This window comes from Leptinotarsa decemlineata, unplaced genomic scaffold (genome assembly GCF_025532065.1).
Source record: "Leptinotarsa decemlineata unplaced genomic scaffold, Ldec_3_MD MMD2_tig00002159_RagTag_RagTag, whole genome shotgun sequence".
Classification (NCBI taxonomy): domain Eukaryota; kingdom Metazoa; phylum Arthropoda; class Insecta; order Coleoptera; family Chrysomelidae; genus Leptinotarsa; species Leptinotarsa decemlineata.
This window is the reverse complement of record NW_027412574.1, coordinates 6,715,951-6,733,139: the sequence shown is the minus strand read 5'-3', so window position 1 is coordinate 6,733,139 and position 17,189 is coordinate 6,715,951. Positions and strand designations below refer to the sequence as shown.

The 17,189-nt window shown below is 32.9% G+C and overlaps 1 protein-coding gene across 1 annotated transcript in view; it reads left to right on the top strand.

The window, feature by feature from the left end:
• The window catches only part of LOC111511012 (organic cation transporter protein-like), a 76,680-nt gene that overhangs the window by 34,137 nt on the left and 25,354 nt on the right, over positions 1-17,189 (top strand). The window contains exons 4-6 of the mRNA XM_074177147.1: positions 3,030-3,136; positions 11,209-11,363; positions 15,689-15,857. Coding sequence (XP_074033248.1) covers positions 3,030-3,136; positions 11,209-11,363; positions 15,689-15,857 — 431 coding nt within the window. The remainder of the gene's footprint in view (positions 1-3,029; positions 3,137-11,208; positions 11,364-15,688; positions 15,858-17,189) is intronic.

The following is a 17,189-nucleotide window of genomic DNA, read 5'->3' as shown; positions in this document are numbered from 1 at the left end:
GAAAGATAAAAGTCCAACCTACTTCTATTGCACGCCGAGCAAATAGAAGTTTACATGCTGGCGCTAGAGCAATACAGGCAGGTAGGCCTTCAAAGTTGGAAGTTTTAAGAAACAAAAAAGAGATCATTTTACATTAAGTAAAAATATTTAGCTTAATCAACCAAATGCTATCGGTCATGGAAGTAAAGATTAAAATGTGCTACCTGTATACATATTTCTGCATTTATTCATATTTATTAAAAAGGTGTTTATAAAGTACCTATTACACAATGTTACCTACTATCAGAATGTATGTATATGACAGATTAAATTGATATTATACATTACAAAACCTACTACCTGCTACTACCACTGTGACCTACTGTCAGGCATTTTGAGCCAAATCAGTACAAAATACTTTCAGTTTTACTTTTACTTTAGGGAGAGTAGTGTATAACTTCAAATTTGCGCCCTTTTTTGTAATTTTAATATTAACTCTAGCTAAACAACCCGCACTAGGAATCCAACAATATATAACCTCTTTGCAAATATGAAGTGAACTCAGACAAAATAATATGTTCACTCTCTCTCAACATCAACTGGTTGATGTTGAGAGAGAGTGAGAGAGTTGAGAGATGATTTTCACTATAAGGGTTTTACAAAAACCGCGACTCGTGTTTCGCTTCAAGTTTATGCTTGAAGAAGCTATTGTATAGCGAAACACGTGTAGCGGTTTTTGTAAAACCCTTATAGTGAAAATCATACAATAAACTGTATTGATTAGTTTTTCAATATGGATTTTTATCAAGTATCGGCCAGTTCTATTCAATTTAAAAAAACAAACACTCAGACAACGCATCTTTGGTGGTTCATGGTCAACCGTAGGTGTCGTTGACCCGGTGTGTCTTCAGCACCAACACTTTTACTTTCAACTTCCCTGTACCCATTACCGGTTTACGATTTCACTACCGATTTTCCTTAAATTTCGTACCACGCGCAGAAACAAAATGATCTCCTATTTAGACCACCTTCCTCAGCCTCAAAGGCTGAGGGATGAGACCCCCTAACTCGTCTCGACGGGCTCTGGTGACTGACTTCGATCTTTATGAATAAAATGATATTTTACGTTAACCATCGCAGTGGCAGTTATTAGTATCAAATTAACTTCAAACATGATGTTTTAACTAAAGCCACTAAAATTATCCGCGTACATGTGTTCCAATCCGATATGGTACCTATTTTAGGAATACAATTTCATATTCAAACTAATAAATAATATCTGAACCGTTATATGATTACTGTATGAAAGCCTGACGGTTCATCTACTACTGCGGTAGACATTATCGAAGGCGATGTGGCAAAGGTCGCAGTGCCCAAACTGGTGCTTTAGTTGTTGTTCCCGTCGATTTGACCGCATTAACTACGGTGCTCGTATTTGACTCTGGTTTTATGTTATTATCAGTAGACATGGCTTGGTTCAACTCAATTGAATTACCTGGCATAATTTGTGTACCTCCAGGGAGAGATAGCCAGATTTCTACTGATGTTCTTTGCCACTTCTTTTCTATTGAAATCATCCTTGTACTTCTGAATTTCTACTGCCACACTTTTCGTGATTCCAATGTAGACCGATCCGTAGTTACAAGAAATCTGGTGAACCCCTAGTGTTGCTAAAAGTTGTCTGAGGTTCTCAGCTGACCTTAGTTTTTGTTGGCCTACATATTGGTTTCACGTCGTGTTTCTCTAAGATTTTCCCTGTAACATTTTCAACATAGGGCAGGAAAACTTTCTCTCTGTTCTCTCTCCAGGGTCGTTTGGCCCGTTCTAGTTCTCCTTCACTGTACCCATTCCCTTTGAAGGCATTTTTCAGGTCATTGACTTGCTCAGGAAGGCTCGCAGGTTCACAAATACGCCGTGCTCTCTCGACCAAAGTTTAGTTACCCTTCTGTTGTGGCTCGTGGTTGGAGTTTTTGTTCAGCTACCTGTCTGTGTGTGTCGGTTTTCTGTACACTATGTACCATCTGCACGTCGGTTCACAAAAACATCTAAGAAGGATGGGTTTCTTGTTGCATTGTGAATTGGATTTTGGGTCGAGACGGATATGATAAAAATTTGTTTAGTGTATCTTCACCATCTTGCACGAACGTATCATGAACATAGATCAGCCAACAATATAGTTTCACGCCCACTTGCTCTAAGGCCCGTTGTTCGAAATTTACGATGAAAAAGTTTACCTCCATCGTACTCAATGGACTGCCCATCGCGGTACCATCCGTTTAGTCGTAAGAAGCACCGTCCCACTGGAAATGAGTTGTTGATAAACAATGAGCGAAGAGGGTGGTTATATATGCTGTGAATACTTCGCTAATTATCCGTATCGTGTCCGGAACCATCGTGTATAAGGAAACCACGTCGAAGCTCACTATAATGTCTCCAGGACCATAAGCTCATAAGTTGACGAACCTATCGTATTCACGATAAATCTAAGTGGTATATTCTCTTTATGGGTGTTTGGTAACCCATGTAGACGTGGTGGAAAGGCTTTCAATTTTTGTATAATTTCATTCGTGTTCTCACCAAGACTTGACGAACTGATAAAAATGAGTAGATTTGTGCTGAAATGAAAGCTGAGATAAAAATGGAAGTTTGCGCTGATACTTCACCCGGGGAATGTGTGCTGCACTGAGATTATTTGTTTTCAGATAGCTCAGGATGCCTGCATCTAGAAGTTTTTATAGAGGAGCATAAGGTTTAGAGTTATCCATGTACAGTGACATCGCCTATTCACACGTCTTCCAGTGTGTTATCAAGTGTGTCAAGTGATATATTCTCGATTACCACAAGGCTTCTGATTGATTGTAAGATGGGGTTTATAGAATGTTGAATTCGAAGACTTGCGTTGATTGATCCAGGCCACAGAGAGCTTACGTTCATATTGCTCCGAGTTATGCGTAATACATCTGACGATATTAGGTTCTCTAGTTGTAACCATTAATCTCTATCTTTGATTGCCAGTTCATAAATAATTTAAATTCTCTCACTCTTTTCAGTTCAACATCACCTGTTTGGAGAATCAATGGAAAATATATCTTGTTGGAACAATACATTTTGCAGGCATATTGGTCGGCACCTTGGTCTCTGGAATTTTGGCTGATTGGTAATATTTACGCTTTATAAAGTGTAGTTGAAAACAATTTTTTTTTAAATTATTCAATTCCAAAGCTTGGTTAAAAACAAAATTACACATAGTTATCGCTACTTAGGTAAAACTATATACTATAAAATAATATATATTGCTTGTGTGTTGAATAAAATTTCAAGTAGTTACTGAATAAGTATATATGCATAAAACAAAAATTGGCAGAAAAAGACAGAAAGCAGATGAATTACGAGTATAATAGGCTTTCTCACAAGAAAACCCTTCAAAATAGTAAAAAAAAATTTTCAAAAACATTGAATTTCTCTATTTGTTTGAAACAATTTAATGAACAAATTACGTAAAAAATTCATATCTCATGTTAATAACTGCCATTGTTCAATGTGGAAACAGACATAGCTAAATATCAATTAAAAAAAAAATATCAACAATTTTTAGATATTTCATTTTGCAATAGTGAAAAATCATAATTAACAAATTAATACATTTTTATGAAATATTATCGCAGGATCGTATGAAGTATATATATATCAAATAGGCTCCACGAAGTTTAAAATTTATAGGCCAATTATTTATAACTTTTATCCCATTATTTATGCCAACGGAGATTGGGAAAAAATTTGTTGGTTAACAATTGAATAACTTTTTGAAAAATGGTGATAAAACAAAACTTTTTTTTCTACGGGACTCGATTCATTCAAGTGTTAAGAAGATACTAGATTTTTTCAAATTTTTAAAATGACATTTTATGTTATAAAAAAATTATTTCTTTTAATAAACTCTCTTTAGCGGCAGCGCGCGCATGCCGTAACAACCGCACATGACCCTATTTTCAACGTCAAATTAAAATTATAAATAATGGAGATAGAGTTTCGGGATTCGGGACTATTTTATCGAAAATTTCCTCCTCTTTAACGAGCTTTTTTCAAAATTGCTTAAATATTAATATTTTTGAGTTATTAACGAAAAACTAAATACCATTTTTTTTAATCTTATTTTGGTAATAACAATTCCTTCAAAAACATATTTCTAGAGGTGATTACGAATCGAATGAGCTATCGCTCATATTTTTAGGACCTTTATCTCTATTTTTCATGTTTTTGAACTTGTTGATTAGACTATAAGATGTCAGCCTCACAGCGTAAGATCCAGAAGATAACTTTGATTTGAGACAACTAATATTGTCTTAAAATTTAAAATCACTGTCAATAATCAGTCCCAAAAATTTCGTTGATAGTTTTTTCACAACAAAGGTGATGTCAACTTGTAAATTGCTGATGGAACAGATATAATAAATTTCATAAACTACACCTGACGATTTGATTTCCACAAACTCTATTTGAAAAAATATATCAGGACATGTTTCGCTAACACAGTAGCTTCTTCAACAGTGATTTGAATACTACAAGTTGCTTCTTACCCTAATATTTATATACCACAGGTAACTACAATTGGGACTACCGTCATCAAATTACCCAAACCTCTACAATTCTTATATACCTGGGCTACCTCTTCAATTATGATTACCTGAAGCATATTACCTCACGTCTACATCATTAATTCTTCCTCCGTTTTTTGAGAAAGTTCAATAATGATGATCTATTCAAGTCCTGTTGATCATTCATTAGAATGTTTGAATTTTCAAGTTTATTCATTTCCATTGCTTCCAAATGATTCAGTTTCAAATCTTTATTTTCTTTGTGTGAAATTTTGAAGTCTTCGTTAAAGATATGATTTTCTTTAAAAAAATGATTCAAATATGTTCAATTTGTTTTCTTATTTACATAGCCCATATCATGTTCCTGGATTCTATTCCTGAATGTTCTGCCAGTTTGGCCAATATATACCCTAGGACACGTTCCACACATTAATTTATATACTTCTGATTTCTCGAATTTGGATGTTTTGTCTTTATTATTTTTAACTAACTTTCCCAACATATTACTTGTTCTATATGCAATTTTAATATCTCGTTTCCTCAAAAATGATTGACTGAATGATGATTTTGATTATCTAACTTATCAATAGGAAAAACGTCTCGAATCGCTTTTGCGTAGATTTTTTGGATTCGAGTCATTTTTCCTATTGATAAGTAAGACAATCAAATTATAGAGCTTTAACGTATTTTGGACAAACAACGAAAAAAGTGACTTCATTTTTGAGGAAACAAGATATTGAACTGGCACATAGAACAAGTAATACGTTGGGAAAGTTAGTTGAAAATAATAAAGACAAAACATCCAAATTCGAGAAATCAGGGGTATATAAATTAAAGTGCGTAACGTGTCCTGAGGTATATATTGATCAAACTGGCACAACACTTAGGAATCGAATCCAAGAACATCATATGAGATATGTTAATAAAAAAACAAGTTCAAAGCATTACTGAACACCATTATTGAACTTGTTTTCTTGAAAAACGAAGAAAATATTATTATTGATGTAATATGAGAGGTAATATGCTTCAGGCGATCATAATTGAAGAGGTACCTCAGGTAGGTATATAAGAATTGTAGTGGTTTGTGTAATTTGATGGAGATAGTCTCAATTGTAGTTGTAGCTGTGGTATATAAATATTAGCATAAGAAGCAACTTGTAGTATTCAAATCACTGTTGAGGAAGCTACTATGTTAGCGAAACATGTTGTGATATATTTTTCAAATAAAGTTTGTGGAAATCAAATCGTAAGGTGTTTATGAAATCAATATCAATCGGAATCAATCGGAAAAGAAAAAACAGTAAAACTGAGAAGATTTGCGTTACACCATTTTTTCATTTTGCTAGTATCACATTTTTTTCAAGTTTGGGGGATTTTGATCATGCCATGTGATTGCAGTGTCATCACCTTCAATATTAATAGATGTCAGAATATTGATAATATACAGAAGGAATAATAGTGGACTAAGAACTGAGCCTCAGAATAACCTCCTCAGAATAATCAGTCGTTTTAACAATTCGACTGCACTCATATAAATGAGATTTAAACCAATTGAGGCTTACACTTTTGCAGTTTTCGAAACAGTGTACCATGACTTACACAGTCGAACGCCTTATATACGTCACAGAACACAGCAGCTGCAGTCTCTCTATCATTTGATTTGTTATTTAGACTGTATAGTAGTGAAAAAATGACATCATGTGTTTTTAATACTCCAAAATCCAGTCTTCTCTTGACTAGTTTTTCTATATTCGTGATGGATTTCCATTTGAATGAATATCATGTAAAATATATATCTAGTCACTGTTAGGGTTTTTATTACACTCAAAACTTCGACATTGCAACTTCATGTTGGAATCTACATTATTCTTTCAATTATGAAAACATAATGAATTTTTTTTTTCAGAAATCTAAGGTCAGTGATTTTCATATTTACGATTCTGTCCCAGTTTTACTTTCTTTCGTGAATATACCTAGCCGTCACTTGGTGAAAATCAATAACATTATCCGTGATAGTAATTGAGCAATTTTCACATTTTTTTTCTAGACACGTTTTGCTAAAACCGTAGCTTCATCTGTAGTAATAGTACAGACACTGTTCTACAGTTCTTATATACAATTGGTTAATGTTAAATGAAATATCAGGTAGAATTTGAAGAACCATTGCAATCTGAAATCTTGGCAGCAATTTTTGGAGATTTTATTTCGAAATATTCATTTTCCAGTTACAGTATGAGATGAAATCAGAAAGGTACCACCTGGCCTCAAACATTCTGCGAAACTCTTGGTCACAAGATCTTTTTTTTTGGATATCTGTCCAAGGGCACCGAAAATTATGATCCAGGACTCATTCGATTCAGAATGACCCCTAGCAACTTTTTGAAAAATTTTGTGAAAATTGTTCGAAAATTTCAAAACTATGAAGAAAATAATTTTTTCATCACTCTGATAGCACTGCAAATTCGCAAATACTTTCACTAGACAGCATAATGACATTAATGGCCTTTTTAATGGCACACCTTGTATATTATTTGGTTTCTTGAATCTCCCATGAATATTAACTTCTAATCTAAAGCATAAAATTCATTTCTGTTTAAAATCTGTTTTTCCGTATATCAGCTGTCGCCCCCATACGAACGACAACTCTCAGAAGTTGAGAAACTTGTACGAGTTAAGGACTAACGAGGTCTTACCTTTTAACGTGTGATTCCTAACACGGTGGCAGAATCATCCCCGCTTCAACCAGATGAATTCTCTCGAGAAAAATATCTGGTCGAGGCGGGAATCGAACACACGACCTTCCGATCGTGAGTCGGGCGCACTACCACCGCGGCCAATTCCACAACAATTCTAACATGATACATCAAATTCATATAGGGTGGTGAACATTTTAGAAAACAAATCTATGTACCCATTGCTCCTCTTGGCAATTACTCATAGTCTGGGTCACAAAATACTTTTTCCGGAACTTCTGTCCAAGGGCACCGAAAATTATGATCCAGGGCTCATTCGATTCGGAATGACCTCTACCAACTTTTTGAAGAACTTCAAGAAGGGCTCAAAAATTGCAACGTTTATAAAGAATTTACTCAAGAAGGGGGGTTTGGTTTTTCACAAATATCTCGGAAAATATTAAAGATATCCGAAATTTGAAAAAAGATTCTTAAAGAGAAGGAATGTTTCTAAAAAAAAAGTTTCATCTTCCGGAACTCTCACCAATATTTATAATTTTTATTTAGAGGCAAAAATAGCGCTAAAGGCGGGCGATGCGCGTCCCGCACGGACGGATACGGATTTTTATTTTAACCCATTAAATATCATTATCAGGAAAAAAAAATTACATACCTTGTAGACACTTGGATAAACGAAAAACCATGGAAAAAATTTTGCTCGTGATTATTTTTTTAGATACACTTTAGTTAATTAACTGATTCCTACAAGTTTCAAATTCACATGAAATCTTGATAATTTTTAAATTGAAAACCTCAAATTTTTCTCACTTCTTGGAGCTTTTCTCGGAAGCCCCCAAAAAAGAATCCCGTTGAAAAAATTGAAAAATTTAGATTTTTCACTTTGTTATTATTAATCAAAGACGCTAAAAAGTGAAAAATTCAATTGAAGCAATGAACATGTTTTTTCAATATTTGAATTCATTTATATTCTTATTATTTGAAGTAACATGAACATTCTTTTTTATAATTTTCAGCTCTATTTGTTCAAAAAATTGTTATAAACAAATGTATTGTTTATAAGAAGATATTTGAAATTTTTTTGAGGGTATTTTTATCAGTGATGAATATTATAATTTTTAAAAACAGAATCGTCTCTCAAAAAACTCTTTTTGATTTTTATTTTCTTTATTTATTCAATAAATATTTTGTTTCAAACAAATTAATTTTCACGATAATTTTCACAACCATGTGTCACTTTTTGTGTAAAAATATTTTCTCTATTTTTTACAATTTTTTTAATATTTTTCTATTTTTGCATTTGGCAATTCCTCATGGCCCTCAATCATTGTTAATAAAATAACTCATAAACTAATGGAGATAGGACAAAGACACTTCAAGTTTTTTTCTCCTTTCAGTAATAAACAAATAAGATTTTAAACAAAGGCTCTAACCCTATTATTTATCAAATTTTTTGTAAACATTGTAAAGATGATAGTTGCTTAAATAGTGAAAAGAATACAATTGAAGATAATAGTGATGATTTCAACGATAATAATCTTCCTACTAGTCCATTTGAAGCTGATGAAGCCAATGATGATAGATGTAGTTCATCTGGAAATCCATTTTTGGTTGAGGAGTACGTCAAAACATTACTGGAGGATGTACAAATTGAAGAAATTTCAATACAAGTGAAAGAAGTAGAAGAAAGAAAAATTGAAAAGGATACTGAAGATTGCGAGTCACCACCTTGAAAGAGATCAAAGAGATTATCAAGAAAAAAAATAGAGGAAGCAAACAATAATTGTCAATTCAAAATCTTTATTAAATTATTACAATTATAAACATCATACTTTATCTTATAATTACATGTAGTTAATAGAGTACTTTAGATTACAAAATTAGAAATAATATTTTTTTATCAATAATTTAAGAAATAATTGAGTTGAAAAATCGTATAAATGAGGTTTCGAGTTTTTTTTAAATAATTGACAAATAAGTTTATAAATATTAGAGTTAGAGCATTTGTTCGAAATGTTATTTGTTCATTTTCGAAAGGGAAACAAAAAAGACTTCAAGTGTCTTCGTCGTATCTCGAATAGTTTATAAGTTAAAAAGATTTGAAAGCCATAAAAAACAGATTTAGGGGTTATTTCAGTAAACAATTGTCAAAAAAATTTATAAATAATAGGGTAAAAGCATTTGTTTGAAATCTTATTCGTTTATTACTAAAAAGAGAACAAAAAAGATTTGGAGTGTCTTTGTCCTATCTCCATTAGTTTATGAGTTATTTCAATAACAATGATTGAGAACCATGAGGAATTGCCAAACGCAGAAATGGAAAAATAATAAAAAAATTGTAAAAAATAGAGAATATTTTTTACATAAAAAGTGACACATGGTTGTTTTTGTTTTATTGGTAGTATTCAAAAAAATATATACCGTAAAAATTAATTTGTTTAAAAAAAATGTTTATTGAATAAATTAAAAAAATATGAATTGAAAAAAGTTTTTTTCAGAATATCAAAGAGAGTGGCAAATAAATTGTTGATCAACAAATGCGTTTTTAAGCAATAAAAATTTTTTTCAAGAAACGATTTTGTTTTTAAAGATCATAGACCAATAGAGCTGAAAATTATGAAAAATCATTTTTATGTAACTTCAAATAATAAGAGTAAGAATAGATTTAAATAAAAAATTTTTTTCCATTGCTTTAATTGAATTTTTCACTTTTTACCTTCTTTGATTATCAATAACAAAGTGTAAAATCTAAATTTTTCAATTTTTCCAACGGGAATCTTTTTTGAGGGCTTTCAAGAAAAGCTCCAAGAATTAAAAAAAATTGAGGTTTTCAGTTTGAAAATTATCAGGGATTTTATGTAAATTTAAAACTTGTAAAAATTAGTTAATTAACTAAAGTATATCTAATAAAATAATCACGAAAAATTTTTTTTCATGGATTTTCTTTTATTCAAGTGTCTAGAAGGAACGTGAATTTTTTTCTTAATAATGATATTTAATGGTTTAAAATAATTTTTATTGTTCGAAGGACCGTATCGATAAGCGCGTGCGGGAGGCGCATCGCCGCTTTTAGCGTTATTTCCGCCTCTAAATTAAAATTATAAATATTGGTGATGGAGTTCCAAGAGGTGAAACTTTTTAGGAAATGTCCTCTTCAAGGATCTTTTTTCAAATTTTTGATATCTTTAAAATTTTCCGAGATATTTGCAAAAAACCAAACCCCCCTTATTTTTACTAAATTGTTTATAACTTTTGCAATTTTTTTCGAACACCTCTTGAAATTTTTCAAAAAGTTGGTAGAGGTCATTCCGAATCGAATGAGCCCTAGATTATAATTTTCGGTGCCCTTGGACAGAAGTTCCAGAAAAAGTATCTTGTGACCCAGACTATGAGTAATTGCCAAGTGGAGCAATGGGTACATTGATTTGTTTCCTAAAATGTTTACCACCCTATATGAATTTGATGTTTCATGTTAGAATGAATGAATTTTATGCTTTAGATTAGAAGTCAATATTCATGGGAGATTCAAGAAACCAAATAATATACAAGTTGCTTCCTTAAAAAGGCCATTAAGATCATTATGCTGTCTAGTGAAAGTATTTGCGAATTTGCAGTGCTATCAAAGTTATGAAAAAATTATTCTCTTCATAGTTTTTAACATCAATTGCTATTTCTTCGACTAGAACTCTTACTAGAACAGTAACTTCTGGAATCATCAAAAGTAGATAAACGTGATGATTCTCTCACATTTATACAGGATCTCACTTGCGCATGCGCAATAATATGTTATGTATTTTTTTTTGCTTTTCAATTCAGTTCGAAAGATAACACGTGAATTATTACTAACTAACGGACGCAAATCTTTTCATTGAAAAATATATTGTGATAATCCTAAATATATACGCGTAATTGTAAATATCATTAAAATTTCATTTTGTTTATAGGTTTGGAAGAAAATTGATATTCATCTTCTGTATATGTCTAATGAGCGTAACTGGTACGCTTCAAGTACTCTCTCCTGATTATATGACTTTTGTTCTGTTTATTTTCATGAATTCTGTGGGCACTGCGGGGGTTTTCCCTTTAGCATTAGTTCTAGGTGAGTAATTTAATGTTAAAGAGAAAAATTAAAAAAATATATCGTTAACTAATATACCGAAAAGAATTTCGAATAAAGTCGAAACATTCTCTCATAATTCCAATGAAACATGATATTATGAATATAATTGACAAAAACTGTTTACTGTATCAATATCCCTGGTATCAGTAATGCAGAAAATCACCGCTGTAAATAAAAGGAGTGATTAAACTGTTTTTTGTTAGCAAATGATAATGAGAATTGAAACTAAAATGGATTCCAGCTCTCAGTTGGCCGCAAGCTCAGAATTACCAGGTGTGAACAGGAAGTATCTATGATATTGAATTCATTTTCACAGTAATAAGTCGTGTTTCGCTACACAGTAGCTTCCTCAGTCGAACTGTTTCATTACACTAGTCTACAGTGCATTTTATATTTATATAGAGAAGTTTAATGTAACAGTTTTTCTGAGGAAGCCACCGTGTAGCAAATCGCGTTTCTTGTAAGTGTTTTTTTATTTTTCCTGCAAATCATTATTTCAAAAGTTATCCAGGGTGACTCGTTTTCAACTCAAATAATGTGTAGCTCCCGAACCATAAGCTCTCGACCATATATTCTATACTTTGTTGAAATATGTTCATCATGGAACATCTGATAATGTGAAACAATATAGGGTGAACTATTAAAAATAAATTGGTGACATGCTCTGGGGGTGCGATAGGGGAAGTAACATCAAATGTGAATATGTCGAAATATGCCCCCCCCTGTATACTATGGTGGACGTATTTTTTCATTTTTCCTGCGAATCATTGTACCAAAAGTTATTCAGGGTGGCGCGTTTTAAATGGAATGTACTGTATAAGAATCGTATTCTATACTTGCCTTCGATCTTTAGAGACTTTGCAGCTTGCTGTATTCACAGTCGAACCAAAATATTCATTTCTCATCCTTAGACTATTTGTACCTTCTGTAAAAAAGGTTTCATGTGTCATTCTTTCCGAGAAAGGCAGTATCAGTATTTCATAAAAATTAAGGCATCTACGACTTCTAGCCATTATAGGCAACAAGAATAAGGCATTTCCTCACTTTCCTCATGAAGAACCTCACTGCAAAAGACGTAAACTCAAAGAATCAACGTATATTTTTATATCTGGGGAAGAGTGTATTCCGAACAGCTTCTTGGAAGGATTGTACCCGTCTTGAAGAAAAATATAGATAGTGACGAAATTGCAACAGGCTAATATCAGATAATACATTGTACTAGATCGAATGACTGTATTTCAAGCGAAAATTTACGCTATTGAATTGTGTGGGGAGAGATTGGAAGAATCCAACCTCATACACAAGTCAGTAAAAATATTCTTGGACAGTCAAGCGGTGTTGTAAGCTTTTGGCTCCTACCGAGCAACGTCTAAATTGGTAGCAAATTGCCAAAAACGACTCTCCTCGATATGAAGACTTAACGGATTGTCTCTGCTCTGGATTCCTGGCAATAGTGGCCTGGAAGACAATGACGCTGCTGACTCCCTTGTAAAGGAGGGTGCTGCAAGCAGCTTCATCGGACCAGAACCTGTCATTGGCATCGCTTTAGGCTTTGCCAAACAAAGATTGAATACCTGAATATCAAGAAGATTTATGGACTTCTGACAGAATTTTTCAGGATTGACTCACTCCAAGGTTGGACCATAGTAGGGATGAACTACGATGTCTAACAGGCCTTCTTACAGGTCACTGTCATTTGAATCATCATATGCAGAGACTCTGACTGTCGGAAGACAGTGTGTGTCGCCTCTGTTTGGAAAATGATGAAACAGCAGAGCACATACCATTTTTCTTTTTTCAAAAAGTGTCAAAGTACATCTAGATGATGGATATTTTGACGATTGCCATGTAGAGCCTCAGTTATGATTCAATAAATAAAATGATAGAGACTCAATTATCTTCATTTTGTTATTCCTCACTGCAGTACTATGATTTACATACAGGGTGTCAATCTGAAAACTTCCCACTCTCGATATTTTCCTTTCAGTAAACAATATGAGGAATCGAAAAGAGGGCAATTTTATTACCAAGGGGAATACTTTCAAGGAATATTTGTAGCCCTCGTGGTGCAATCCCCTACGAGGGGTAGATGTAACCCTTAGAATTTTAAATAAGAAGGGGATCAAGTGATACATCTTTTTGATTGGCGTTCAATTCTGCTTCCAATGGTACCCTGACTTAGTATTTTCTGATCAACATTTTCCAAAAAATATCATTCTGAATCAACAGAAGTAATTATTAGTACGCCTATACTGAGATGCATGCTTTGACTAGAACTTGTAAGAATATTAGGTGGTACCGTTTCAATCCTTTATTAGACATAACATTACCCATTAGCTTCAATTAATTTACATCAAGAAGTAGTCTAATAATAAAACGTAGATGGTAGTAAAGTTGTGTTGTGTTGTGCTGAATTTTCAATTCTTATCGCGGAAAGTGTAAAGATAGCCGCCTTTTTTGCTTCTTCTGCTATAAAAAGTTTCTGTTTTCAGGCAAAAAAGTGTTTCTCAAATTTGAACGATGTGGTAGTATTATGCATACAGTTGTACCTGTTGGGCTGTTCAGTGATTACTTTAATAAGTGTATAAAAGTATGAAAATGGTTTACATTTTTCAAGGCAGAATTAAAATGTAATTAAGATGTAATTTATGGGCAAGTTGGAAAGTGCGCACGAAGGGCGGCATGTCTTTTTAATGAAAAACATTCAATGTAAGTGCTTTATTACATGAATACGTGTTATAAAACTGGTTCAGTGACAAATAAATAAAGAAATAACCCCGGAGTACTAAATGAAGCAGCTCAAATTGAAGTTTTGGGAACATTTGCTGCAGAGCTCACGAGCTCCTTACGATCAGTATCAGAACAGACAGGAATATCACGCGAGACTTTAAGAAAAGCATTGAAAATGCATACATTTCATCCTCATGAAATGCAGATTTTTCAATAGCTCCGCAAGGATGATTATGATAGAAGAATAGAGTTTTGTGGAATCATGCCTCATCGAGTCAACACCATCTCTAAACTTCTGTTAAATATCTGTTTCGGCGATGAGTGTTCATTTTTTCTGAAAGGCAATGTTAATAGACAAAATTGGCGCTATTGGAGTGATGAAAACCCACATATTTTTCGGGATGGGCATACACAACGCCCACAAAAAGTGAATGTTTGGGCTGGTATTCTTGGAAATACCACTAGTATTCCATTATTTCTGGGAATAAACTTGACTGGCAATATGTACCTTGAAATGCTTGAAGAGACTATCGATACTGTTACAACTTACGAGCTAGAAACTCAAATGGATGCAGAAGGTAATGAACTTTTGCAGGAGAATCTGTTATATTTCCAGCGGGACGGTGCTCCCCTTATTATTTTTTCCCGTCCGACAGCGGTTGAACGAGAGTTTTCCGAACAGATGAATTGGAAGAAGGGGAGCAGTGCAATGGCCTCCGACATTACTGGATTTAAAACCCTTAGATTTCTTTCTTTAGGGGCATCTCGAATCCGTTGTTTGTAAAACACAACGAATTACAGCAGCATGCCAGTTAATTCTCAGTGAAGTTTTCCGTAATGTTAGAAGGGAGTTCGAAAACAGACTTCATTACTATTTAGAGCAAAATGGACGACAATTCGAACAGTTTATGAGATAAGCATAAATGGATTTATGTTTGAAATAATCAACAAACGAAAAATTCAAAGTGTAATACATTTATTCCTGTCATTCAACACCTACTCTGCTAACCATTTTAATTAAAAGTAGTCAATACAATAATGTATCTCAGAACAGGCAAATTCTAATTGCATGTGTAAGTTTAGAACGCTATTTTTCGGAAACTGCTCGTCAAAAAATAAAACACCAGAGTATCATTGGAAGCAGAATTGAACGCCAATCAAAATGATGTGCCACTTGACACCCCTTTTCATTTAAGATTCTAAGGTTAACATCTATCCCTCCTTGGAGGATTGAACCACGAGGGCTACAAATATTATTCGGAAGTTTTCCCCTTGACTGGTTGATAATATGTGCAGATTAGCAATCTAATTAAACTGTCAGTTCATTCCAACAATAATCAGAACGTGTCGCTCATTCAAGAGTCAGTTTTAATCCCCATTGTTATATTTGCTAAAATGTATTTTTAAATCGTTTTCGTATGTTTCTTCAGTATACTATAGGACTGTACTGAAGATTTTTCTAAAAAGTACTGATTTAATGAAAATTATTCCACAGTGAACAATTCTATATTGACTCACAATTGAAAAAATAAATCATTTGAATTATTTTCATCACTGATCCTTTCTGATTTCAGTTGTTGAGATGGCTGGAAAAAATAATAGGGAAGCGAGTGCTATAGTCCTCAACTATTTCTTTGCAATTGGAGAAGCAATCGTGGCACTTATAGCTTGGTATAGTCGAGATTGGGTATATGTACAGTTGATCGTTTCAACTCCAGCATTATTATTCGTAGGATATTATTGGTAAGCCAATTATCTGAATCAATCGAGATATACTTCATTGTCTGAAGAACAATGTTCTTATCGAAGAATGTAAATCAACAGGTTATTAAGATAAAATTAAGGTTCACTATATTATTTGCGAATAGCTATCATTAAATATATAAAATAAAGTGGAATATATATTAAAAATAAAAATATATAAGAACTATATTTCAAATAAATAAACCCACATTTAAAAATAATTAAAATATTATATGGGAACAGCCCCTACTAGTACCATATGAGAGAGTCTGAAAAGAATAATAAAAATATCAGAAGTATTAAAAGGTAGAACAAAAATATTGATAAAGGACATAAGGAGAGTAATCATCCATAAGTCTTTTATTGAATATCTAAAACGTAAGATGCAACAAATGTTCTTTATTGTATTGGAAAGATACTTGTATAATTTGATCCCGTTATAAATGAATGAACCTTTTTATCAGGACATTACAGAGTATTGGCAGCCTGTAGAGCGTGCTTTTCCTCGTATTGTAATGATTTAGAGATCTTTTTGAGAGCACTATATTTTTACGTATATAAGGTTCTCAGACTCAAGTATATAAACGGCTGTGACTGTCAAGATTTTGTGATGCTTGAACGGTTCTTTGCATGAGCACTTTCGATCAACTTTGAAGGTATATCTCAAAGCTTTTTTCCAGGAAATGAATACACTTAATAATAAATATGAACTACAAAAACCCAAAAACGCGATCCCATACGTTAAGTGAGATTCTATGAAAGCAATATGTGAAAAAAGAAGAAATTTACAGCGACCCTTTTGATATAAAGTATGGAGTACTCCAAGGGATGGTTCTAGGGCCAATATTATTCATAATCTACTCAAACGATTTATTTGAACTAGAAACCGAAGGGGAAATAATAACTTTTGCTGACGATACCGCTGTTATTTATACTGATTTATTGTGGGACGGCGTGAAAGCTAAGGTTGAGAGAGATTTTACTAAAGTTATACATTGGTTTGATACAAAATTACTAACAATCAACTACGATAAAAGTTATTATATTCCATTCGCATCGTAAGAAAGTCATTTACCAGAATATAATAAGCTCACACTCTCACATAATACTTCACAAGTTGAAATTTCGTCTACAAAAAGTATTGAATATTTAGGAGTATTTTTAGATAGTCACTTGAAATGGGAAACGCATATCAATAATATCATAAAAAACTGAGATACTTACTGTATAAGTTCAAATATTTATCCAATATCCTGAAAGTTGAACAAATGAAAATATTTTACTATTCATTAACGGAATCGCATTTATTATATGGAATCGTAGGTCTGGTGA